This window comes from Centrocercus urophasianus, unplaced genomic scaffold (genome assembly GCF_019232065.1).
Source record: "Centrocercus urophasianus isolate 14NV4802_14NV808 unplaced genomic scaffold, USGS_Curo_1.0 seq_35, whole genome shotgun sequence".
Classification (NCBI taxonomy): Eukaryota; Metazoa; Chordata; class Aves; order Galliformes; family Phasianidae; genus Centrocercus; species Centrocercus urophasianus.
In genome coordinates this window covers 6,738,215-6,764,348 of record NW_024884922.1, presented here as the reverse complement: position 1 = coordinate 6,764,348, position 26,134 = coordinate 6,738,215, and the positions used below count along the sequence as shown (strand labels likewise).

The 26,134-nt window shown below is 43.4% G+C and overlaps 2 protein-coding genes across 12 annotated transcripts; one reads left to right on the top strand and one right to left on the bottom strand.

Moving 5' to 3' along the window:
- The first annotated feature begins 1,305 nt into the window (after positions 1 to 1,305).
- On the top strand, positions 1,306 to 8,538 carry HDHD2 (haloacid dehalogenase like hydrolase domain containing 2). 2 transcript variants are annotated; one of them, XM_042831123.1, is made up of 7 exons: positions 1,306 to 1,340; positions 2,432 to 2,533; positions 3,534 to 3,742; positions 4,962 to 5,046; positions 6,359 to 6,575; positions 6,700 to 6,763; positions 7,211 to 8,538. In XM_042831123.1, the coding sequence occupies exons 2-7, from the start codon at positions 2,433 to 2,435 to the stop codon at positions 7,312 to 7,314; spliced, it is 780 nt and encodes a 259-aa protein (XP_042687057.1). In that variant the 5' UTR covers positions 1,306 to 1,340; position 2,432; the 3' UTR covers positions 7,315 to 8,538. The 2 variants fall into 2 exon arrangements, with proteins under 2 accessions (XP_042687057.1, XP_042687058.1); XM_042831124.1 differs by lacking the exon at positions 1,306 to 1,340 and adding an exon at positions 1,398 to 1,863.
- Positions 2,549 to 25,558, bottom strand: KATNAL2 (katanin catalytic subunit A1 like 2). Of its 10 annotated transcripts, none has more exons than XR_006170924.1 (16): positions 22,095 to 24,378; positions 21,409 to 21,451; positions 21,153 to 21,270; positions 20,647 to 20,748; positions 20,373 to 20,468; positions 19,706 to 19,783; positions 18,980 to 19,078; positions 18,410 to 18,473; positions 17,777 to 17,895; positions 16,575 to 16,666; positions 13,500 to 13,610; positions 10,283 to 10,445; positions 9,654 to 9,756; positions 8,850 to 9,336; positions 8,484 to 8,638; positions 2,549 to 2,773 (listed from the first exon to the last, which is right to left on the bottom strand). XR_006170924.1 is itself a non-coding variant. In XM_042831119.1 (16 exons), the coding sequence occupies exons 1-16, from the start codon at positions 25,506 to 25,508 to the stop codon at positions 9,197 to 9,199; spliced, it is 1,617 nt and encodes a 538-aa protein (XP_042687053.1). In that variant the 5' UTR covers positions 25,509 to 25,558; the 3' UTR covers positions 8,812 to 9,196. The 10 variants fall into 10 exon arrangements, 8 of the variants coding, with proteins under 8 accessions (XP_042687053.1, XP_042687056.1, XP_042687054.1 ...); XM_042831119.1 differs by lacking the exons at positions 2,549 to 2,773; positions 8,484 to 8,638 and adding an exon at positions 25,458 to 25,558 and having other exon boundaries at positions 8,812 to 9,336; positions 22,095 to 22,261; positions 22,664 to 22,734; XM_042831122.1 differs by lacking the exons at positions 2,549 to 2,773; positions 8,484 to 8,638 and having other exon boundaries at positions 8,812 to 9,336; positions 22,095 to 22,261; positions 22,426 to 22,520; positions 22,664 to 22,722.
- Positions 25,559 to 26,134: the final 576 nt, after the last annotated feature.

Below are 26,134 nucleotides of genomic sequence, written 5' to 3'. Positions count from 1 at the left end.
TTTTTTTTTTTTTTTTTTTTTTTTTTTTTTTTTTTTTTTAGCGAAAACTTACAAATAAATTTTGAATTTCTAAGTTAAGCACTCTCTTTCCTAAGTCTTTGTATCCATGCGCAGTGGGAGTATCTCTAAGCTCAGCTTTGTCCAGCTCCTGGTAGCAGAGCTACTGTTCCCAGAACACGTGGCTTTTTTCTTACCCTCAGCCCGTGCTCAGAGCAGAGAGCTGCTATGAAGTCGTATTGTGGCCTTGGAGTGAACCCAACACAATGTCCAGAGGCAGAAATTGGTCACGCTGGGTTCTGGAATAGGTAGGCCTGTTGGAAAAGATTCCTTACGGCAACCTCTGTGGAAGAGGTAAGTTATGGTCTAGATCACTTGGTTTTGAGTATCTGTCTTCCTTCAGGTTGGCTATTAGGAGAAATGCATTCTGAGGAGCAGTGGTGTGCTGGTAGCACTCCTCACTGGTGGAGGCACCATCTCTGGTGGTGGCAAAGAACCATGAAGATGTGGCAGCTGGGGACACACCAGGGGACAGCAGGGATGCACGCTATGGGGTTCGACTTGGGGATCTTGGAGATCTTTTTCAACCCGAACGATTTTGTGTTTCAGTGATTCATGGGAACTGGACGGTGCATATGGGGAAAGCTTCAAACACAGGTAACAGTTTGCAGAGAATCTGCCTGCCTTGTTGTACTCCAGCGTGGGGAAGAAGGCAGGCCAAGCAGTGCTTGGGAAGCAGCAGTGGTGGATGCTCCCATTGGTCTGCAGCACTGCTGGCACGTCATTGTATCTGCACGGTCTTAAAGTGGTTCTTAAAGTGCTAAAGACTACGAGCTGCAGCTCTGAAAATGAGGTAAAGAAAGGACCTCGCCCTCCTTCCACCTGCCCTCTCAGGAGGCTGAGGTCTCACTGCACGGTTTACAGACGTGGCTAATTGTTCCGAAATAGATGAGACGAGAGCAGCAAGAAGGAACGGCAGCTCTGCGCGGCGGCGACGCTGAGATAAAACGGGGACTCGAACTGCGCGCATCCCAAATTCGCGTTTCCCTCACTCTGCATCGTTCGGGCTTTCGATCCGCATCCTCTGCCCCTCGGATCTCGTGCGGTGCTGCGCCAAACGGCGAATAAACACCAACGAACTAGCAGGCCGGCGCTCGCACCCCGCGTCACCGCAACCCCCGCGTCCTCACACATGACGGCGCGGCGCCCCGCACGGGTCCTCACGGCGCCCTCGGGCTGCCCGTCGCACTGCCTGCGCGAACGTAGCGCCGTCCTCGCGCGTACCGGCGCTCTGCAGGGCAGTCCGGCGTTGTGAGGACCCCGCGAGGACCCCTGAGCGGCAGGTGGGTGCGGCGGGGGGAGGGGTCGGGGTCGGGGTCCGGCCGTTCGGGGTGTGATTTGAGTCCTGCTGCTGCGGCTGTTAGTGGGGTCCGTTCCAACCCAAGCCGCTGTGTTAAGCCTTTTCAGATGGGATATTAAATATACTCAGTCACAGTTCTGTTGTGTTCAGTCTATTCAGTCACACTGTTCTAGCAAGCCCGTGCAGTCATGTGGTCTGTCTGAAGCAGCTCAGCAGAAGATGGAAGCCGTTGGGTCGGTGGTCGTTACCGCCTAGCAGGCAGAAGGAAAGCTGCTATGTTGGACGTTTGCTCAGCAGGGCTGCAGATTGCGGAGCAATCTGCGGGGCTCACAGCACAGCTGTCACGTATTTTCCGACGACAGCTTTTTAGACTTGCACGTAACCTGACTGCTTTCTTCCCCAGCTTTGGAGTGCCAAAGCTTCTGTGTCACGCCGAATCTCCCCAACCTATTTCTGTAATGCGGAAAAGCTGCTGGACTGCCTCTTCTGCAAGAAAGAGTCACCAGGTGCCAGGAACCTCCAGGCTGGTAGCCTGCAGAATCCCCACACAACTGGCACACAACTGTTCTGTCCCTTCTGCAGATCCAACTGCGAGGAACAAAATGAACGACATCCGCTTTTTGAGAGTGCTCTGAGCTTTATTGTCGGAGCTTAGCAGGGCTGTATTCGTTTTCCCTTGAACGGCACCTCTGGTGTGGCTGGGACTGACTGCAATGTGCTCCGTGAGGCCTTGAACCAGCAATCGCAGACCTAATGATCCCCTTCCCAACTGCCATCATTGCGTAGAGAGTTTTTGACGCAGGAAAAGAAAGGCAGTTAACAAACAAATAGCACCTGATTTCCATATATAGAGTCTTTGGGAAAATACCACCCCATCAATTATGCATTTTTTTTTAAACGCTGCCTTTTATTTCTCTGTCTGAAGGGGCCCATTTCACAGTACGAGTAATGTTCTGAATAATCCCGGGCTTGGCACCAATGAGGCGCTTAACTGAGCTCCTTATTTTTATTACCCATTGTCTGCTAACCAGTTTTCTGTCATTTCATTTCTCTGCCTTCTCCCTGGGGATCAAGGATGGCAGCTCGTCGCGCGCTGAAAGCTGTCCTGGTGGATCTCAGTGGCACGCTGCACGTTGAAGACTCGGCCGTGCCGGGTGCGCAGGAAGCTCTTAAAAGGCAAGTTGCCTCTTTCTGTTCTGTCTGATAGGTCGTGCCAGGACTGCTTGCACAAAGATGCTTCTTGAAACAGTCTGAAGGTCTTGCCTTCCCCTTCCCAAAAAATGGTGTCTAAAGAAATGATGGCATAGTGAATCAATTTCACGTGGCTTAGATGAGGGCAGAGCAGGCTGTGCAACCCCAGGAGTCTTTCTGTTGTTGTTCTGACACCATTTCCGTGGAGATTTCATCTTGCAAAGGCTGAAGAAAAACAACAGGAAGTGGTGAATGAGCAGTAGGAAGAGTAAGAAAGGAAGAATGGGTAGGGTTGAATTAAGCATGGAAAGTTTTTACTGGAGTTTTATCGACTGCTTTAAGCTTTTGCAAAGCTGGACCATCATTTGGTTGGAAATCTCACAGAGGGACTAGGACACTGCAGTTCTTTCCACAAATAATTGTGTGTCAGTCATTATTTTTTGAAGATGTAGAATGGTAAGGAACTATACATGACCGAAGTGTTGGATATCCATTCGCTACTCAGTGCATCTTGTTAATCCATGCCATTGTCCTCCCTAAAGAGACGACAAAATGAAAGTCCTGCAACTTGATTGGGAAATAAATGCTGAGATTCCATTTTTAGGGTTAGCTTTCAGTATTGAGGTTAAAGGTTTTTTTTTTAAAAAAAAAATTAACAAACAGTTTTGTTTATTTGTTTTTTGCTGGTTCACACTTGTGAAAGGTCAGTACATTTTTTTTTCTGTGCAGCAGAATGAATGAGAGAGAAGTGGCAGGTGCAAGCAAGACTTCCAGATTGACCAACTTTATATTGATGTACTCCATACAATCCTGATACCAGCATTTGTTTCTATAGTAACGAACAGAAGATGGCGATGATAGGGGAATAATTAAAGGAGATGCCATTGAAATTGTCTCCTAAAATGGTTTGGCTGTTCAGTAACATGCAGGGCAGTCTGTAAACAAAGTGTTCTGCAGCGTTGAGACTTCGCTTTTCATCCGTCAGGCTGCGTGGCGCTCCGGTTACAATTCGGTTCGTGACCAACACCACCAAAGAGTGCAAGAAGGACCTGCTGGAGAGGCTGACCAAACTGGGCTTTGACATTGCAGAACATGAAATCTTCACGTCTCTGACGGCAGCCAGAAATCTTCTGGAGCAGAAGCAGGTGCGGCCGCTCCTCTTGGTGGATGAGAAGGCCCTGCCTGATTTCACAGGTGAGGTGGGCAGAGAGCAGCACGGGAGGAGGTGTTGAACCACTGTGTGTCTTCATGGCTCTCTCCTCTTGACACCCTTCCACAGCTCCAAGTGGCAGTCAGAATCTTCAAGTAGGCAGGAATTCAGATAGAACTTTACACATGTTATTAATTCACAGTGTAGAAAGTAATGTTTATCACCGGATTGTTGGAGATTTATTGTACCTACCAGTATCCAGGGGCCCCCAGCACAAGAAGGATGCAGAGCTGTTCCAACAGGTCTAGAGGAGGGCATGAGGATTCTCAGAGGCCTGGAGCACCTCTCCTATGAAGATAGGCTGAGGGAGCTGGGCTTGTTCAGCCTAGAGGAGAAGGCTGCATGGAGACCTCATGGAGAACTCTGCAAATATGAAAGCTGTGAAATCTAGTCATTTGTTCCATCTGACATCACATCCAGAGAAATACAGTCCCAGCAATGTTTTGTGTTCTCAGTAAGGCTTTTTTCTGGGGGGGGTGGGGGGGGTGGTTAGAAACAGCTGAAACAGCAGCTGAGTTCACTGAAGTTAAATCAGTTTAATCTTAACATATCTGGGATCTTTCCATCAATTTTACAGTAGTTGTTGCTAATTCTCTGTCAAATGACAAAGAATACAGAATACAGTGGCAACAGTTTATGCACTGCTTGATTTGGGTATGAGTTGTTTGGTTTCTTTGTTCTGCAGGCTTACACTCAGTGCTGCTCTTGAAACTTTGAAGTACACTGGAGAATATTTTAAATTCCTGTTAGTGACTGCTATTGAATTATTCTTAGATAATCTCTCAGTAAAGTTGGTCACAGATGGATGAATGTAATCCATTCTTGGTTAATGGACCCAGATGCTTTCGGGTGGTGTCACAAATCCACGTGGCATCTCTGCATGCTGTGCTTTACTGTCTGAGCTCACTGCAGGATGTGTGCAGGAAACAGCTCTGATTGTACTCTCTGGAGACCCAGGAGCTTGAGCTGTCACTGTGAAAGTGCAGAGAATATTCCGTGTATAGATCCACACCTTTTCTACAAAGCTTTTCTTCACTTCTAAAATACATAAAGCCAGTCTACAAGACACATATGTGACAGAAAATGCTAAATTTTGCTGCAAAGTGATCAATTTCACTTGTTGCATTTGCTGACTGTCTATTGCTAAGTACAAACAAAATTCAGCTCATTCAAAATGATCACTGTCGTGTTCTGATTTTCCAGGGATCGCCACTGATGACCCCAATGCAGTGGTCATAGGACTGGCTCCTGAACACTTTCACTATGACATGATGAATAAAGCTTTTCGGTAAGTCGGCCACTTCTTGTGGTTGTCTTGTGCTTTTCCTACAGTGGTTCCTTGCTTGTTCCTACAATGCCAGAAAATATTCCCATATCACCACTACGTAGTGAGGATGATGTTAACTTTTATGGGTTTGCACCCTTAACCATTAGCTTCCACTTGAAGAGGCTGGGATGCGAGTCCCTTGCTGCATCTAGCCCTCATTTCCCATTCACAGGGAAGTTGGCAGAGGAACTTCTGCAGGTGTCAGCTTTGTTTGGTTTGAAGGAGTATCAGTGCCTGGCAGCATCCTACTTTTCTTCAGCCTGGTGTCAGGACCACATGCCTCGTCCTGTACTGCTCAGATAATTCAGTCACTGACTGTGAAGAGCCCAGTATGACTGGGCTAGTAGGCAGCTGCTGGGTTGAAGTCTATCATGAGGCTGGCTAAATCCAACCTGGCGTGAGTCCCAAAACAAAATACGTAGCGTAAGTCCCTTCTCTAGGCACCATTTGAAATGACTGATAACTAAATTTCTTTTCTCATATACATGGGATTTTGATGCCATTTAAAAGAATCCTCTCAGGCAAGATCCTTCGTGTAAACTGCTGAATGCAAGTGGTTGTAGTGCCACTGTCAGATTAAATCCTTCTGTGTCCTGGAGGCATCCTCCCATTGAACATAGCTGGCTGCTCTCAGATACATGTGCCAACTCTCTTCTGACAGCTTGCTTTGGAATGCATTGATCCAATAGAAATATTTTGTGATAATTAAATGAGGAGCTCACTGACATCAGAGAAGTTATGGTCATTTCTTAATTACTTCTCTTCCATTTCTCCACTCACTGCAGGCAGTCCCATGTTCCATGCAGGTTTTTAACAGTTTGGCCAGCTGGGAGATGCACATGAGAACCCTTTTATGGTACACAGAACTGTTGGGAATCCAGTGACCAGTTGCTTGCAGCTGTTTTCCACATGGGATTTTTGTCTATGGGAAGAAACCCAAATCCACCTCTGTTTCTGAAGCATACTTAACTGGGGAATCCAGTGGAACACAAATGTGCCTCATATCTTTGTGCCTTTTCAATACGGAAATAGAAAATCAATGCAAAATGATCCATTTCCTACCTGAGATTCACAGGAACACCCATCTCTGCTGAAATTTTACTTAATTCTCTAAATAAATGCTAGCTTGCTATGATTCCATGATTCTAAATGCCATTGGAAGACCTATTTGGGTCCCCATGAAAGTTAGTGGGTGTTTTGTCATCAACTTAAAGGACTCAGAACTTCAGCTGTAAATATCTTTACTTTTTGTATTTTCCTCTTCATCCTTCAGGTTGATTTTGGATGGTGCTCCTCTTATAGCTATACATAAAGCCAGGTATTTCAAGAAAAAAAACGGCTTGGCTCTGGGACCTGGACCTTTTGTAGCTGGACTGGAATATGCCACAGACATCAAAGCAACAGTGGTGGGAAAGCCAGAGAAAACGTTCTTCCTGGAAGCTTTACGAGGGACTAGCTGTGCCCCAGAGGAGGCTGTCATGATTGGTGATGTACGTGGGGACCCTACCACCTGCCTGCTAGTGCAGTGCTCAGCTCCAGTGTACAGAGGGGCTCCCTAGCCTTGTTGAGAAACTGTGTCCCTGCCCACAACCTAACTGTTCTCTTCCATCCCAGGACTGCAGGGATGATGTTGGTGGGGCCCAGAATGCAGGCATGCGTGGGATTTTGGTCAGGACTGGTAAGTACGTGATGAATTGAGTGGTGAGTCCCATCATCTTGTCCTGGGTACTGGCAGCTCACGTGCCCGAAACAAAGCTGTGCACTGAGCCTCCGGAACCTAGAGAATTGGTGTTGTAACATTTTGATTGTCAAAATCAGTTGTATCACTGTAACCTCTGTTCATTCAGGACTTTGATGGCATTCCACATAGTAATTATGCTGGCAGTTATATATGGCAATTCCTTCAGACAGAAGGAATTACCAGCATTACTGATACTGTGATAGATCCATGGGCTAGGGAAGGTCTTTCTCTTGTAGTGAAAAACTGGGAGATGTTGTTGCAGGACAGCAGATCTGCATTCCTGTTGTCATGTGTGACTGTTGCTGATCACAGAAGGCTGCAATTTTTAGAGGAAAAAAAAGAAATCCAAAGGAGTAAGTGCACCTTTTTGTTCATTTCTTCTAGGTAAATATCGACCAGCGGATGAAAACAAAATCAATCCAGCCCCTTACTTAACGTGTGAGAGTTTCCCAGAGGCAGTAGAACATATCCTAGAGCATCTGCTATGAGAAGTTGGATAGTTTGAAGAAACACCTGGTTCACATAATTTACTCTTGCTTCCAAAATTAAGGTCACAGGATCAGTGCATGCTCATCAGAAACCTAGCCATAAGCTCCTTCCCATCAAGGTGTGAAAGGAAGAGTAGTGGTGCATGGCCCCATTGTGGTCACAACTCAGCTCTTTTCCTGCACTCATTTCTTGAGGCAGTGATTAGGGACCTCGGATGATCGGCAGGACAGGTAGCACAGGAAGGCTACAGCACAACTGCTTTCCTGAAGGGTGCATGGAACGTGGTACAGAGTTCTGTTTTCAGTTTTCATGAAATAGCTGATGGAAAGCCCACTCTGAAAAGTGTTAAGAATAAACTAAACTGGAAAACTCACTGGAAGCACTCCAGTAAACTGTAAAAGCCTAACAACACATTAGTCAGTCTGCAGTGATCTCTCTGTTCTAATTTCAAGGCAGAGATAAGAGCCTCTAGAAGTGACTTCTATATTAAAGTAGTGCCATTGTTAATAATAACTACTGTTAGCATCTTTACTCTTGTTGGACCAGATCCTGGTTTTTGTTTTTCAGATTTTGCATAAAATTAAAAGTGTTAGCAGTGTACAGATGTTTTAATTAGATGCTGTTATTAAAAAGAATGGTACTCAAACAAAAATCTGATATTAAATGCCTTAGACTTTGAATTTTTAAAGTAAGTTAGACTTCAGCAGGGTCCTATTAACGCTACAGTTCCAAAATGTCACTACTGTCTTTTGTTTCTTTTTAATGTTATGGGAAAAACCCTTTGTGAGCCGTGGGGACATATTCAAGTTTTTACACAGTTGGTTAGTAGAGCTGTAAAATGAAATTTAATTCTGTCGTGTGCGTTGCTTCTCCTCTGTGTTAAACACACCAATATGAACCAACTCTGTAATGATGGGAAATAGCTTTTCTGGTCCATTTGCAAACTGTAATAATCAAAGTCCTTTACAGTTGTTTTATAGTGCTCCTGAGTCTTAAATTACTAGATTGTAATTATACAGTACTGAAGTATTAAGCTTATTGAAAATATAGGTTTGTGTTAATGAGCCATGCTCATTCTTTGTTAACAAAAAATCATTGTGATGAATGAATGGGAAGCTTGCCTTAAATGAAAGATAGTCTGGCTGCAGCCAGGTGGTGGGTTACTTACAGTTAGGTTAACCTACAGCTGTGAATAAATTCAAACATCCGCTGTTCTGCCAGCACTTCTGAATCTGTGTCGTTTGTTGGTGGAGTGCATACAGGAGGTTTGTGGACTGCAGTCCAAGTCAGGTCAGGGAGGTGAGAGATCTCTTAAGTAAAATCCTGGGAAGAAATTTCTCTCATGATTATGCTAGATTATATTGCTTTTCTACCACGACTCCAAATTGTTTCTAATCCTTTGCCCTTTCCACCTTGGAAATAACCCAAACAACCAGTAAGTAATAGGTACGGCTTCGATTTCATACGAAAATAACAACGGTGCCTGGTACATTTGGTTGGTTTAAGCTCAATTTCATTGAAAGCAATCACTTACTTAGGCTTGGTTAAAAAGGCACACAGGTCTCTGCAGAGCTGTGGTGATTGTGATGTTTTAGTGAGTCTCAGAAAGGAGGGTTACCCTCATCACCTGCTCCGGTTCTTGGACTCCAAACCTGTAAACAGCTACTGAGAATAAGGACTGAAAAGCAATCCATCTTTAGATCTTTATACTTGAAGTTAAGGCTGGAGTTTTCATATCCTTTGACATTTCCTATTGGTTTCTCTTCTCCTAGAAACTCAACACTCCCTTCTCCATCACCACTCAGTCCTTTGGAGGTAACATTTTGGATATTTTGGATAGTGAAAGTCCTTGAAGTACTCAGTCTTTGGGGATTTTTCTTCTCAGACTGATTCAAACTCTCTCTGCCAAGCTGTGTACTTCTGGCTGAGTTTCTTTGCTGAAGGTTTGGTGTGGGTGATCACATCCAGGAAATCTGCTGTTGTGATCATGTCCAAGCGGATTGTAGCTAAGTTACTGTTACCTGCAGAAAATAGAGCCAACATGGTTTTCAGTACCAAGAGACACTCTTTTATGATCCTGCCTTGTTTACCAAGAAACAGTGAGATAACAGTGAGAACTTAGAGAGATAAAGAAAAATTCATATGTATGCAAAGAGCATGGATATTGACAAAAAACAGGCTCAATTTCAGATGTGGTTGGGTAGATGTTTTAGGAAGATACAGGTTAGAACTTTTCTAAGCAGATGACAGAGCTCCACCTGCTGGAGTTTAGAATTTCCAGACTTGGAGCAGTAGCTCAGCATTTCCCAGATCCCATTCTCCAACTGGAGCTGTGTACCTGGTTGATGGTTTTCAAGGGCATCGAAAATTTTCCTCACTGGTCTCATGGCTGCTTCCTTGCACACAAGTTTGATGTCTGAGCCAGAGTACCCATCGGTTTCCTACAACAGAACGATACATTACAGCTTACAGGCTTACAAATCAGAAAGCAATGGCATTTAGAAGCATCAAGTCATAGAATGTTTTGTGCTGGGACCACACAGATCAGCGAGTCCAACTCCTTGCACCTCCAAGGTGCAAGGAAAATAATGAAAATTTTCTTCCTAATTTTCTGTAGGTAAACTAAAACTCACCTTTCTGTGTCCTCATCTTCCCTGTTAATAAAATATTTCTTCCCTTCTTCCTTTATGAAACAAAATAGGGAACTTTCACTAAACAAAAGTAAAAATGGTCAGATTGGACAAGCTGTAGGTATTTCCAAAGAATTTAGGAAGTGATAAGGGGCTGAATAAAGCAAGCCCAGTTTCCTTGTCGGTCTCATCCCTGTCTGAGTGCTCTTTTCTCCTGCAGCAGTGAAGCTGGCGCAAACCTTCCCTATGCAATTAACTGTTCATTACCCCAATAGATTGGAAGTGCTCCCAGCTTGGTGAGCTGGGACCTTGAGTGCTTGCTGCATTGCTGCCTCACCCGGCCCAGCAAGCTGTAGTCCAGGTCGGTTCTCAGCTCCACTCCTCCACCATTGCTCAGAGGTGGCAGCCAGTGCTGGATCATTGCCCGCCGTGCCTCTTGATTTGGGAGGTCGACCAAAATCCTCTTCTCCAGCCGCCGCAGCATGGCAGAGTCCAACTCCCTGCAAGCAGAGAATAGGAATCACCTCAGTGCGTTGTTGTGTCAACGAGCCAAAATTCTAATGGAATTTCGAGTATTCAAAGGAATACCCTTCATTTTCACTTCCTTGTGATGAATCGATGAAGCCTGAAAGAAACAAGTTTGATTCTTTCTGTTCCTTTCTCAAAGCTTCCATGACAAATTTCTTCTTTCAAACTAAAGACTACACTGATTCCTTGAGTGAAACCCTTTTTCCAGCAAAGTCTACATACAAACACTACTCCAAGAAGGTGCCAGCCCAGATTCTGCAGACCTCAGGATGCCTGGCTCTCACATCAGAGGGATCAGGAGTCCCCTCTGTCCACTGTCACATATTTTTGTTATCTTAAGAGTGAATTTTTCTGTTAGTGATCAAATGTACGGCTTAGTGACAACAACCAGAACAGAATAATAAGCACTACACCAACCCCAAAATTATATGAAGTAACAGCTCAGAGGTTATTAACAAATCCCTGCATAAAGAACCTATACATCTCCTATGGGAGCGGGTGGGTGGCTCTTCAGTGCTCTCCAAGGTTGACATCATAAGGCATCACGCCTTCCTAGCACTGCCATATATCATGGAGATAGACAAGATAAACACCAATTTTCATTTCCAGTTTGTTTCTATGGACAAGTTTTTTGTCCATAGAAAGTGCCATGCTGACGAGCAGTGGGAAGCAAGGGTGGGCAGCAAACACAGGCTGAAGGGGAAGATCAATAGCGGCAGTGCAGCTTAGGACAGCGTAAAGAGCTTTGTTTAGGCTTCTTTTCATTCATCTAAAAGCAGCTTGGTACTATCTTTTTTTTTATAATCAATAAATATCCAAGCTATACAAATCTCTTGGAATCCAACTTAATACCGAATGTTTGCAAGAACGCAGAGCTCTGCAGGGAAGCCACAACCTCTGTGCTATCATACCAAGGGTGTTTTGAAACTTTGCTATAAAATACCCCTACACAGCTCAAGACTTTTTCCAAGAAGAGTGGAGATTTGACACTTGGGGACGCTGTTATTGGCCACAGCGTGGATGGGTTGTGGTTGGACTTGGTGATTGCAGTGCCGTTTTCTAGCCTTAATGGCTATATGGTTCTAAGACTGCTGGTAGCCTAATACACACAAAAATCATCTGTAAACAGTTAGGTGAGATCTTTGAAGGAGGTTCAAATCCCACTGACCTATCTGGAAGGAAAAATTTCCATATTAATCAAGGCTAGGAGCTTCACTGTTGGTGTAAGATGCTCATGGTTCTCACTACGTTTCCATCTTCCTAAAATACTCCTCTAAGTGTACACTCAGAGATCCACCACCAGCCTCGTGGTGACCTTCACTGCTCAGTTTCTCCTTCTGAAAGGGTAACGATGTTACAGTAACAAACATTTCTAATGTTCTACTAATGAACCACACAGGAGATGAACAGGTTCTTGATGTGTTATTTAAATTTAACTGTTCACACTGTAGCTACTTATTTTTCAGCATTTTTATACCCAACTAGAACATAATTAAATCAGTCTGCTCAATTCCTTTCATGTAGATCCCTACAGACAAAATGGGGTGGATTTTGTACTGATTTAAATTCATGAGATTGTCTTAACATAAACCCCCAAATTCACACGCGTACTCTGCTATTATGGCTATAAAAGCCATTGATGGTTTTGTACTCACACTATTGGGCCAAGCTAGGAGCCAGGCTTGTTTGTACGTCTAACATCCACATAAATTTTCAGTGCTTACAGTCATTCTCCTAGTTAAAGAGCCTGTGAGCCCCAAGCAGACATTAAGTCAGGTTTTGAGCATGTCCATGCAGCAGAGAAACAGAGCATCTATTTCTCTGTTGACAGTCTCACAGCACGGGAAACCTACCTTCTACTTAGATGCAAAAATTACATTTTATGAACACAGAGAGGATTTTCCCATATATGTCCTTATGGCACCCTTGTAAGAACCAGCCAGAAAAGCATTAATCATAAAAACCTTCCGGGTTGTTACCCAGAAATGAAGCAAAAATGAAGCAAATCCAGATGAGTGCCAGACCTATGAAAGCCAACTTCAAAAGCAAGCTAATTGATGTGCTTCAATTCCCTGCATAGGTGTTAACATCTTCTACTTTGAAAAAAGCTTTATGAGCTACAAATCCATCCACTGAAAATAGCTACGCTATTTTCAGGGCACTGAAATGATCAGAGGGCTGGAGCAGCTCTCCTATGAGGAAATTGAGGGAACTGGGCTTGTTCAGCTTGGAGAAGAGAAGGCTCCATGGAGACCTCATTGTGGCCTTCCAGCAATTGAAGGGAGCGTATAAACAGGAGGGGGAACGGCTGTTTGTGAGGGTGGATGGTGATAAGACAAGGGGGAATGGTCTTAAACTGAGACAGGGGAGGTTCAGGTTAGATATTAGGAGGAAGTTTTTCACTCACAGGGTGGTGAGGCACTGGAACAGGTTGCCCAAGGAGGCTGTGGATGCCCCATCTCTGGAGGCATTCAAGGCCAGGCTGGATGTGGCTCTGGGCAGCCTGGGCTGCTGGTTGGCGATGCTGCACACAGCAGGGGGTTGGATGATCATTGTGATCTTTTTCAACCCTGGCCATTCTATGGTTCTATGATTCTATTCCCAATTATGTTAAAGAAACCAAAGAATTTTGTCCTTCAACTTATAAAAGTCCCAGTTGTCACCAATAAAATCCAACTTCCTATTTATGGAGTATCCTTCTAAGCACTAGATGTTTTAAGCACCTTACAGTTCCAAGCTGAAACCCTTCTTAGCTTAAACATAGTAAATAACTTGCCTCTAAAGTCAAATACTCCATTTTAAATATTAGCAGCTGGTAGCACTGGCATATGTTGACTTTATTATGGATTATTCTCATATGGCACAAATAGCAAGAATTGTAGAGTTTAAAAGTAAAAGCCCCAAATTAATCTTTAAATGCTTTAACCAAATATCAAGGCTTTTTCTGCAAAAGTCTAAATAAAATCTTTATCTGTGCCTAGAAGCTCATGCAAATGTATTCAAAACGTACTCTCTGGATCTCTTACCATGGCAGATTGGAAGCTGCTAAAACAAATACAAGATCATCAGATCTGGCCAAGCCATCCATCTGCACCAGTAATTCTGTTTTCATCCGCCGACTTCCTTCATGTTCACCACTACCAAGATTCAGAGAAACATTATTTGCTCAGTGCATTAAAGTAATCATCTTTATTTATACAGTGTCATTCACAGCAACTGAGCCCTCGTCCCCACTTTGCCCCAGTTCCAAGCATGATTAAGCTCCATTAGCTAACATCGAAGTATTAAAATCAAGCTTTCTAATGGTTACTTAAACGCACTGTTTTCAAAGCATTAACGTGAGGAGAACTCACCATTACTGAAACCGAACAAAATGTATACATACATGTTAATCCAGGTAATTGGTTGGATCTTCGGGTCCCAGACATAGAGTAACTCTTGGACGAAATCCAGAGACAAACTCAGAGCTTGAAGATGGCAAGAACTACCACTCAGGCTTAATTACCTCTCCAAAAGCACCCACATATCAGCGTGATGTTAGTACTTAATAGGGTTATGTAAAAACAGCTGTATAATCTTTGACAAAGGTCTTTACTGAAATACATAACTGATTGATGCTAATGAGAGTTTTTAAACAATATGAAAGCAAAATTTGGTCCATCATCTATTAACTGATAATTATTAATACTTGTATCTTTACTATATAGCATATTCAATTTACATATCTTTGTAAGAATACAACTTACAGCGGATGATGTACGTACACCCCACACTCTAATGGGTTCCAAACTGTCAGAACAATATTTTTGTATTTCTCTGCTTCTCCTGCATGTTTGATCTTTTCAATCTGTTTTAAACTATAAATTTTCTATGCCATGGATGACAGTAATAAAATCCTTCTATCCTTGCAAGTCCTGGCAATGTCACCAGAATTAGTCCCTTAACTGAAAATGCCTTTCCACTGTGGACACTGCATCACACTGTGCTCTGCTTCAGCCTGTGCTGAGTGTTATAAACCAGCTGCTTTTTACTTGCATCTCTCAAGACACTTGTTGTTTCCCACAGCTATCTTTAAGAACTTTCCAAATACACCAGCTCTGTTTATGCGTTATTGAACCTCTCTCCTGGTTACAGTCTTTCTAGACGCATGCTTTTCATAGTTCCGTGCTCAGTTCCCTCAACCTTTCCTCATAGGAAAGGTACTCCAGCCCTCTGAGCATCTTCGTGGCTTCCTCCAGATCTGCTCCAACAGCTCCACAATCTTCACGTGCTATGGGCCCCAGGCCTGGATGCAGTACAACAGATGGGGTCACGAGGGCAGAGCAGAGGGGGACAATCAGCACCCTCTCCCTGCTGCCACCCATCTGTTGTTGCAGCTCAGCTACTGCCTTCCTGCTGCAAGTGCACACTGCTTATGTCCAGCGTTTTGTTCGCCAAATGCTTCTCTGCTGGGCTGCTCTCAGGGGTTCTTCTCCCAGTCTGTACACGTATTTGGGATTGCCCCGACCGAAGTGCAGCACCACGCATTTGGCCTTGTTGAGCTTCATTAGGTTTGTTCCCACTGTTCCAGCCTATCCAAGTCCCTTGGGATGACATCCCTTCTTTCTGTGGTGTCCGCTGCACTCCTTAGCTTGGCGCCATCAGCACGCTTGCTGAGATGGAACTCAATCCCACTTTCTATGGTGCTGATATTGATCATGAAGAGCACCAGTCCCTGATGGGCCCCTGGGGGATACCATTGTGAACAGCCTCCATCTGGACACAGAGCCATTGACCACAGCCCTGTGGTTGCAACCATCCAACCAATTCCTTATCCACCAAATAGTCCACCCTCCAAACCCATATCTCTCTAATTTAGAGAGAAGGATGGAATGCGGGACCATGTCAAAGGCCTCATACAAGTCCAGATAGATAACATCAGTTGCCCTTTCTTTGTCCACCAATGCTGTCACTCCATCACTGAAGGCCATCAGATGGGTCAGACAACGCCTTTGGTGAAGCTGTGCTGGCTGTCTCAGATCACCTGCTCATCCCTCAAGTGCCTTAACATGTCCTCCAGGAGGATCTGCTCCATGATCTTCCCAAGCACAGAGGTGAGGCTCGCCACCCTGTAGTTCCTCGAGTCTTCCTTTCTATCTTTCTTAGAAGTGAGAGTGATGTTTTTTTTCCAGTCCTCAGGAACTTCACCTGACAGCCATGCCTTTTCAAACGTGATGGACAGTGGCTTGGAAATCTCATCAACCAGTTCTTTCAGGACCCTGAGATACATGCCATCTGGCTCCATAGACTTGTACATATTCAGCCTCATGAAGTGGTCTTGTACTTGCTCTACTCTTACACTGGCAGAAATTTTACTCCCCTGACTCTCACTTAGAGGTTCAGGAATACAACAGATGTGGGAACCTTGATAGACAGTGAAGACTGAAGCAAAGAACTTGTTGAGTACCTCAGTCTTCTTAATGTCTGTTGGAGCCAGTGCACTCTTCTCATTTATCAGAGGAAGTATGCTCTCTATGGCCTGTCTCTTCTGACCAAAGTATCTATAGAACCTCTTCTTGTTATTTTTCATGTCCCTTGCCATGTTCCATTCCACCTGCACCTTGCTTTCCTCATCCTATCTCCTTATGTCTGGACAGCATCCTTGTATTCACCCAAGGTCACTACATTCCACTACTTATAATTTTCCTTCTTTTCCCTCAGTCCGACTAGCAGGTCCTTGCTCAGCCATGCCACCTCCCTTTCTCCTCTGCCTGATTTCTTACACTGTGGGGTGGTGAGCTCTTGTGTTCCCCAAAAGGTATTCTTGAAGAGAGCTCTGTTACTCAGAAGTAGCTCTTCACAATCTCTAAATTCCTTAACACTAGTGGAGAGCAACTTCCTCATCCCTCCCGCCTTGCCTATCCCTTGTATAAAGCTTGTAACATTCAACTGTAATATCCCATCATGTTTCTGTAACAGCAATTAGGCCATAGTTTTCTAATTGCACTGTGGTTTCCATCTCCCCTTGCTTATTTTCCATGCTATGTGTGCTATTGAAAGGATGCATTGAAAAGGGGTACAAATACTCTCCTAAATCTACTAGAAGTGCTCTTCTTAGTTACCCAGAGATGGTGCCTCTTTGGCTCATCACAGACTCCAGTTCATCCAAGAAAATTGTGGAAGGAGCATGGTAGCGGGCAAGCTCAAACAGCACCTGTTTAGAGAGAAAAGAGGCAGAAGAAATAAAGAAAAGTAAATTAAAAAAAGCATCAAGAGACTCTGGTACAGAAGATCAATAATGGAGCCCAGACACCAAGCTTGTAGGGCAAAAGAAGGTATGTGCTCTGGGTAGGCTGAGGGTCCCTGAATCCTCTCAAATTCTGAAAGGTTTGTAAAGGAGATATAAAGAACACAGGATGTAATCCTGTCTTTATATGTAAATCTTTCTAGCCAAATCCTATCAGAGTACCCTGAGAATAATGGGATAGAAGAAAATGATCCCTCAGAGGATTCTGGGAACTCCTGCATTGTTATCGGATATTAAATAAACTGTCTTTTACTGGTGCTCCATTTCTAGTTTTTTAAATAAGAATTTGAGGAAAAAAACACCAACAAACCCCACCATAGTGAAAAAAAATGGACTTATTCCCTTGCTGAGAATTATACAGTTATTTTGTTTCTCCTGATGAAACAAACATAAACTGCTTGAACCACCAGGGCTAGATTAAAAAATGGAATACTAAACTGACTGACAAAATCTGGGTCTGTCATTCTGAAAAAAAAAGCTTCACCTATTTTTTCTGGAATCGGGGAGAGATTTACATTAGTAGTAGGAACATATAGACCTTTTTTTTTTTGTGGTGAAATACCACAGATTTAGTGGTATCATTGCAAGTGCTGTATCATATTCACAAAAACCTTCTGGGTGGTGTTGTGTCAAAAAACAGACAGTCCCATCCCTACTCTGACAGGAGGGAAACGAGGGAGCCTTGGAGCTGACCCTTGCAGAAAGGCTGAGAAGCACTTTGAAGGAATCACTAAGTTCAGTTAGCAGTTCTGCTTGGCTATCCTTTATTCAACGAGCCAAAAAATGTTTGCTGGCTTCATTTTGCATTACGAAACAAAATTCCACAGCAAGAATCTATTTTAAATCTTCTGCAGAGGTGATGTTCCCATTTTAAGAACTAGATACAGAATTACGTTTTGTCTGAGACAGAAAGGATTATGAGTATCAGAGGAACACACCCTTACAGTTCTGTTTTAAACTCCAGTTCTTTAAGCAGGAATCTGATGTTTGTGTAATGAAGAAGATAATCATTCTTACCCGGACAAGCTTTTCTGAATCACCTCTCCATTTGCTGACAATGGTGGATGCTGATATGTTGAAAAATGTTGTGTTGCACTCTGTGGCAACAGCCTTAGCAAGCAATGTTTTGCCAGTACCTACAAAATAAAAAACAAATAAAAAATAAAAGTTGAAGAAATTCACTTTCTAGAGGAATACAATTCAAATTTTTGAATAGTTCCCCTCATCTTCCTATTAGTCAGATTAAGTAGGAAAAGTCCATCCAGGATCGCCTAGGGGTTGGACTGGATGACCTCCAGAGGCCCCTTTCAACTCCTACAATTGTGTGACTCTGTGACTTCATCTCAAGGCAAAGTTGATTCATGTGGCTTAAGCTGAGCAGCAGAGATCTAATACTAATTATTATTTCTCCTGAAATATTGTATTTTGTAAGATTCCAATGTAGAAGCTGTTGGGACTGTGAGAAAGGCAAATGGACAGGTTAGAGAGTGAGAGAGAGATGTAACCAACATTAACTGTCTCTCTCATTTCAAATTACAGAACATTTTCTTAGCAATACATTAATACGCAAGATCTCGTTAATCAGTGATTCATTTGTAGTACAAAAATAGAACGGACAAAAAACTGCAAGGGTTGTAAAGATCCCCATACCTGGTGGTCCATACAGCAATAAGCCTTTCCATGGAGACAGAATGCCTGTAAATAGCTGAGGGTACTGTGGGAACCAAAAAGGAATTCATGGATTGTTACTGTATTATCTATAACAAAACACAAGGGGTTGTAAACAAACCCTACCCCTGCTGCTCCTACTGCACTCAGGGAATCTAAGAACAGAGAAGAAACAAAACAATGCAATATACTCAATCTGAGTATTGAGAAAAATACTGCACTGACCATCTGAAATTGTTTTAAGTGTATCACTCAAATGCTTCAATTCTTCAATGATATTCTCTTCTATACATTATCTCAGACTGAATTAGCATAGGCCAAACCCTGAGCCTTTTACACTGCCAGAAGTGTCTATGGATAGGACCCCAACCTTCAGTTTTTATACTAAAAGATGTTTTCCTATACAAGAATGCCCCTTCTATGAAGCGGGAACAGTTCTAGCAGGAAATGCCTACAAAAGCATCAAAATTGGTGGAAAATGTGACCCCCACTCTAATCACAAGACAAATGTTAATGAGACCAACAATTGTTTTCATCTATTTAGTGCCTTACCCTTATAGGATAAACAACTGCTTCCTTGACGAGCCTCTTAGCTGCATCCAGGCCAATGATATCATCCCATTTCACGTTTGGGTTATGGAGATAAATGTCCTGCAACACATGTCACATCCTGTGAGCAAAACTTCGCCTCCGGCAAAGTGAAAAATCAACTCCGTTATAAAGTCATACTGTTACATAATTAACATTTAGTCTTACGTAATAGTACAAACTATCCAAGTCTTCTACGAATCTTTCCTTTCCATTAGTAGTACTTTGTGTCTTTGCCTTCCAGAGACTAATTGTTCTGCACAAGATATCCTCAGTATAAGTACTTGGGATACATTCAGCTCTCTAATAAAAACAGGCAGGCTCCAGAGACTGAAGAAAAATTACGTGCTTGTGTCCAAGGGGAAAATTTGATTTAATACAATTAGAAAAATTATTTATATAGAGTAGATTACACTTTCCCTTTCTATTAACAGCAAATTAAGATGAATCAGATTTATGACACCAAGTAGAGGCTTCCATAACTGTTTCCAAATTAAATTAGATTGTGCTGTGAAATAGATACTACATGCTATTTATTTTTATTGATTTACACAGTGATGATTACCATAGCAACTAGGCAATTTAAAAAACATATCCCTTAAAAAGCATATCATAAAGCAACAAACAGCATTTCCAGCTAACAAAGATAGCCAAGATCTCTGTACAAATGAAATAAGAATCCGACCTTACTTTGCTTACAACAGTTGCAAGTTCTCTCATCTCACCATTCGTGCCAATAAAAGCACTAAGGGGTTTCAGTAAGCGTTCCTAAAATTAAAAAAAATAAATTCTTACCAGACTTCAGTTATTTTTAAATAGATAAACTGTAAAATAGTTTCAGAAATAAAGCGGTGCATCATAGCAATAGCAACTTTGAAAGATGCAGAATATGGGTAAGAATAATGCTTTTGAAACAAGCCATATTGGTAGTAACTCATCTTTTCAACTGACAGAACCTAACCCCAAGTTAACATGAAAATGAACGGGTCTTATTGCAGATGTAATCCTGAACATGCCATACATAAATTAAGTGAAAAATGTAGGCACGTCATCACATTGCCACAGACTCTGTTTTGAAACTTTCAAGTGTAGCAACTGCCCAGCCACTGAAGTACTGTGGGTTCTGAATCACAAGGCACAATTTGTATCTGCTGCCTACTTTTGTGTTCAAAGAGCCAACAAAACTGTCAAGAAGTCAGGCAGCATCAGGTATGACTGAAGGAAGAAATACACCACTCCAAAACTCAAGACCTTCTGTAGCACTTTGGAAGCGTCACGGTGGTATTTTGTTTTGTTCCTGGTTATATAAGCCTTATTTTAACGTACGCTGAGAGGAAATACAAAAAGGAACACTTACCGATGGGTCTGGATCCCAAGTAAGGCTGTTTAAACCTACTCCATTTGGGGATACTTTGACATCCTGGACCATCCCATGCAAGTCAACTACTTGGCCCTAAAGAAGAAGATAATGTGATAGGAATGGTAGCTCCACTATTAAAAACACACTGGGTCAAAATTGTGCTTAACACTATAGCAATTAGATTCTTTGCTGCAGATTTCAAATACGGGAAACAGCTGACTGAGGAATCTGCATACACTGCTATCATAAAGCAGGTTAGGATTCCACCAACCCTTCTTGGGGGAGGGCCTTCTCCTCCTCCTCCAGTTCTGTTGATTGCTGAGATGCTTAAGCCAAAGTCAGGTTGCTCCAGAGTTACTGTGCTCTCATTATTCTGAAAAAAACAACCATTTTAAGACAATACATTGTTGTTCAAGAGCTACATTTTTGCAAGGGTGATTAATGGTGAGTGCTTAAATTAACGGAAAGACCACTGATTTCACATAAGTTGAGTTACATGACTTCTCTTCCTCTGATTTTGATTTGTGACCTGCCCCCCCAGCTGACAGCTAAAAAGCAATTTCTCTTCTGTAGTCAATGATGTTCATTGATGTGGGACTTGATGATGTTAGTCTTTACCAACCTTAATGATTCTGTGATTCTATACTGCTTAAATTGCAGAATTAGGAAAATCCCGAAGTCACAAAAATTGTATGGTCATCTCACTGACTCTAGCTACTCCAGATAAAATCCCACCGATCTCAACCGCAATGCTGCCAAGATTAAACACATTTCAACCTGTTTTGGGCTCTCCTTGGTGGGTGATTTTAGTTCTGTACTCCCCAATGAGGTTTTTGATGATGGTTGTTGCATCGGCTGCTGCTTGATCCTTGGGAGATTCTGAGAGCTCGCTGCCCTACAATACAACAAATTAAGGCTTCAAAGGCATTCACAACCTCTTTCTTACTTCAGAACAACATTATTATAACTGTGCTGTATGTTGTTCTTAGAGGAAAATGTCCTGCTTGGAAAAAGCCCCATGCATTCTCCTTACCTTCTTTGCCTTCTTCCAGTTCCCAGCTGCTGTTTATTTTCTGCTGTGGCAAAATCAATATTGAAAGGGAATTAAGACACAGAATTTTAAAAAATAACAACTTGCTTTCTTTCCCTCTCAGAAATATTTTGGAGCATATTTTAATGATCTTGGAAATAGTGATGCAAAAACAAGAATGTCCCTGTGGGTCCTCCCAACCCAAGATACTCCATTTCCTTTGGATCTCAGTGTTGCTCTCAGACATATGAAATGTTGAAAGCTGCTCAGAGATACTCCCACACCCTCACCCCTATCCTGCTGATTTTTTATTTTTTTTCTTACAAGAAGTGTAGGAAGAGATGTTGGAGTTTTCTGCACCCTCCAAGCTGTTCAGAACTGACTTCTTAGGACTTCCATACGTCACATTTTGCGCTCAAGCACAGAACCACTCAGGCTCTCAGAGTTGTAACAGAATGCTTATGTTCTGGTTTGCCTTATTCTGCATCGTTCATTTATATCTCACATCTTTAAGCCCTTAAGCCCTCGGGAGAAAATAAGCCAACTACTTGTTTGGCACATTACCTTTAGTGCATGTCCTACAAGTATAGTAAGAGCATTCACGCAGTGAGCACAGAGGTACAGAAGTGCCAAGAGGGTATCATTTTAGGTTTTGATGGAAAAAAAGGGCTTTCTTTTGGAATACATACCGGTGTCCAGGACCTTCCTTGTGATTTTAGGATACTTTTGAAATTTTACAAAGTAATAGCTTTCATATTCCATCAAAATTGTCTCAAGGTCAACGTTGTCACAAACTTCAAAGCCACGTAAACCTAATTTTGTCTCTCGTTCCAAAGTGTTTGCAGCATCCATGTACCTGGTAATTACAAGAAAGCAATGAGCAAAAAGCTGTGACTTGTACAGAACAGAAAGTTGTGAGTTACTACAGAACACAATATTGTGAATTATTACCTCATTGTGGTTTCTGAGAGAAAAGGGAAACAATGGCATTAGTAAGTAAATGGTATTTTTAACCTCTACCTGTCATCAAATCCACAAACTGTATTTAAAAATCCTTTCAGCAAGGGATTGCTAAATGTGCTTGGAAATGACACAGGATGCTGTTGCTGCAGAAACTGAAACAAATAAGCAGAATCATCAAGATATTTAATAGCAGATCAGCTCTTGCTTGGCCGTGCTGTCCATTCACCCATCAGAAGACAGAGTGGGAGGTCAGACGTTGACACAGATGTGGGGCACTGTTGCTTAGATAACATACCCTTCCTCCATTAAGTAATGCAAGATGAGAATTAGGAGATTCTTCCGCCGGCCTTCTGCTCTCAGCTCATCCTGTGAATGAAGACAGGACTTGAGATCAGATGTAATGTTCACTTTATTGCTGTAAACAGCATCTCAGTGCAGCCTATGGAAAAAGATCAAGGCAACAGCATGCAAGAACTGCAAAACAATGCACTGCTAATAAGCAGAACTCATGTGGCTTTCATGTTATTTTTCTTACACGTTATCAGAGCTACTGGATGGGTGGAAAACTGCTCCTAGAAGAAAGCAAAAAACTCAGGTTGACAAATAACTTATGGCCTTGCTGTGACTGTGGATCTCCACCAGCTTCACATTGCTGGGCATTGTGGGGCAGGGTTCTTATAGAATAACATACAGCATCCTGCAAAGGTACACGTTTGAGATAGCACAACCAGCAAAAGGCACTGGGTAGAGCAAGCAAACAGTGGCTGAGCAGAACAGGTACTTCCGTGATTTTCCTGCGGGCGTGGGGCCATCTGGTGGAAAAATGAGGAAGGGCCGGGAGTTGGTTTGAACATTTCTTATCAGTTGGAAATGTATTTTACGTATTACTAAACAGATCAGTAACATTTTCCTTCTGGCTTTGGAGACAAAAGAATCAAAGGGCTGGTGTTGTATTCCAGTGAGGTGCTGCAAAAAGAAAGGAACCAGTTCATGCTCATGAGCAATGATTCCTCATCAGCATCCTGCTGTAGAGGGATCTTTCACTTTCACTTTTCCAAACTGCTGATATTCAGTAAACATTCTGAATTGTGGATGTTTTCCTACTTCTGCAGGACTTCAGCTGCGTGTAGAGAGGAAATGGTAAATCTTCTGCTGCGTGAAAAAACAGGACAACTTCTGAGTGCAAAGTTACTTAAAATTCAGCTTAGCTTTATAGTGTTTAATTAGTAGTTGGAATTGCACGTTGTTTAGAGCCACTGGTATTTCAGAGGATGTTTGAGTGCTTAAAGTTTAATAAGCTTCTATTCTTAAAAGAACAAAAAATGGATGTAATTACATTTTCAATTACCACAGGGGATTTAGGGGTCCATGCAATTAATAAAAGCTTAAGGCACTTAAGTGTGATCTTCTGTTAAAAACTACACAGTTGAGCACTTAACCAATTATCTCCAACAGTTAGAGAACATTTTATTTATTTCTTACTTAACAAAAGCATGCAACATATTCCTCTCTTAGCAGGCATTTGAAAGTAAATTCTAGCAGAACCACGTATTTTTTAATTGAATTCATTTTGTTACTTCCATCCCTTTCACTAAAATGCATTTACTTCAAGAATCAACTTAGTTTTGTGCAATTCCTTCAAACCGATTGGGCTACTAAAAGACTAATTTTATTATATAGTATTTCATTAGTATTTGGTCCCAATTTTGGTGTGAATATGATTGTGTGAAGGACACAAATAACACAAATTAAAGATGCTGAGTTTACAAATTAATTAGAAAGAATTAACTCCTTCTAATTTGTACAAATTCAGTTATACAACAGTGAACACCCACTCCTGCAGCTGGACTATGTTCATTATAGTTTATTCTTTGAAATAATTTTCACAAATCCCCACTGGGGAGATTTCAAAACAGATCCCTTCTGTGCTGCCTAAGCCCTCTAGTTGGGAGAGGGTCCTGAGGAGCCACAGAGATGATCAGGGCACTGGAGCACCTCCCCTACGAGGACAGGATGAGGGAGCTGGGCTTGTTCAGCATGGAGAAAAGAAGGCTGCGGGGTGACCTCATGGCAGCCTTTCAGTATCTAAAGGGAGCCTGCAAACAGGAGGGGAATCAACAATTTGAAAGGATAGATAACGGCAGGACAAGGGGAAATGGCTTGAAGTTGAGGGAGGGAAGATTGAGGTTGGATGTCAGGGGAAGTTCTTTACAGAGAGAGTGGTGAGTTGCTGGAACAGCTGCCCAGTGAGGCTGTGATGCCTCATCCGTCCCTGGAGGTGTTCAAGGCCAGGTTGGATGGGGCCCTGGGCAGCCTGGGCTGCTATGAAATGTGGAGGTTGGTGGCCCTGCGTGTGGCAGGGGGATGGAACTTCATGATCCTTGAGGTCCCTTCCAACCAGGGCCATTCTGTGATTCTGTGATTCTGTGTATCTGGGCCCAGGAAGGGACTGTCATGGAGCCCCCCCCCACTCCTGGGTAAATACACCATCCACACGGGATGCTCCGAAAGTAGTGCCTCCCACTTTGTTATGTTGGCCCATGATGTCAGATGTGGTTGTTGTTGGTATGGCAGCAGAATTTGAATCTTCCCACCATTCTGGTAACTTTCTATGATGGAGTGGAGGCACTGGTGGACAAACTAAGGGCAGGCTATGTCACCTGTGTGGACTTGTCCAAGGCCTTTGACATGGTCCCACACCACACTCCTATCTCTAAATTGGAGAGATGAGAGTTTGAAGGACAGGCTATCTGCTGGATAAGGAATTGGTTGGATGACCGCAGCCAAGGGGTTGTTGTCAATAGCTCTATGTCGAAGTGGCACCTGGTTGGTACATCTCAGCGGCCCGTGTGGGACCAGTACTCTTTTATCAGTGACACAAATGATGGAATTGAATGCACCCTGAGTAGTTTGCTACTTGTCCAAGTGCAGCAACAGCTCCCACGTCACAACACAGCCTGCACCCCCCTCCCCCCTAGGAAGCCATCAAGTCACCTCTCAGCGCCTGCGCTCTGCGCCCCGCCCGCCGAGCATGCGCAGAACCCAGTGCTGTTCCCATAGCAACCGGACGCGCGGCCTGGCGTTCTTACCGCCTCCCTCGCCTGGCGCGCGGCTCGCAGCGCCTGGCAGGAGAGCTCCATCGGACGGGCAGCTGAAAGGCGCGGTGAACGGGGAACGACAGAGGCGCCACAAACCGCCGAGGCCCGCGGCTCCGCTCGTCCTTCTCGCAGCCAATCGAAGCGTCCGAAGGCAAATGAATGATTGCAGAGCTGCCCAATCAGAGGTGGAAAAAGTGATGGCGGTTTAAGCGATGAGCCAATCACTGTGGGGAGAAAGGGCTGGGCTGGAAGTGGGGCTGACCAATCGCTGCCGGGCTTACAGGAGCAGTGGGCGATGACGGGTGAGGCAAAGCTGGCTGAAATCAAACCGGGTGAAATCGCACAAAACCAAAACCAACCCAAACACCTGAGAGGTGTTGCCATCTCAGCAAGGCAGGCTCCCGTGGCGGAGGCAGTGGGTGTTAGAATGGAGGCGAAGAGCTCAGGAGCCCGTGAGGGCCCAAAGAACAGTGCTTAAAAAATGGAGTAGCAGTGGAATGAGTCAAGCTTTGTGTTCAGAGAGCTGAGCGCACTGGAAACCTCCAAAGAAAATACTTCCGTTCACTGTCACATGGGGTGCATCCAGCTTTGGAGGACTCTGATGCGTGACGTAGGAACCGAGCTAGAGCTGCTCCAAAGAAAACTGCCCATGATACAGAGGTTACCTC

Excerpts from the sequence above, each read along its gene's own strand:
- HDHD2 (XM_042831123.1), top strand. The coding sequence starts at position 2,433 with ATGGCAGCTCGTCGCGCGCTGAAAGCTGTCCTGGTGGATCTCAGTGGC. Across the intron at positions 5,047-6,358 it reads ATGATGAATAAAGCTTTTCG|GTTGATTTTGGATGGTGCTC; the intron begins GTAAGTCGGCCA and ends TTCATCCTTCAG. Across the intron at positions 6,576-6,699 it reads AGGCTGTCATGATTGGTGAT|GACTGCAGGGATGATGTTGG; the intron begins GTACGTGGGGAC and ends CTTCCATCCCAG.
- KATNAL2 (XM_042831114.1), bottom strand. The coding sequence starts at position 22,395 with ATGCCATTGTTTCCCTTTTCTCTCAGAAACCACAATGAGGTAATAATT. Across the intron at positions 21,452-22,094 it reads AAGGAAGGTCCTGGACACCG|CAGAAAATAAACAGCAGCTG; the intron begins GTATGTATTCCA and ends ATTTTGCCACAG. Across the intron at positions 16,667-17,776 it reads ATTCAGAAAAGCTTGTCCGG|GTGCTGTTTGAGCTTGCCCG; the intron begins GTAAGAATGATT and ends CTCTCTAAACAG.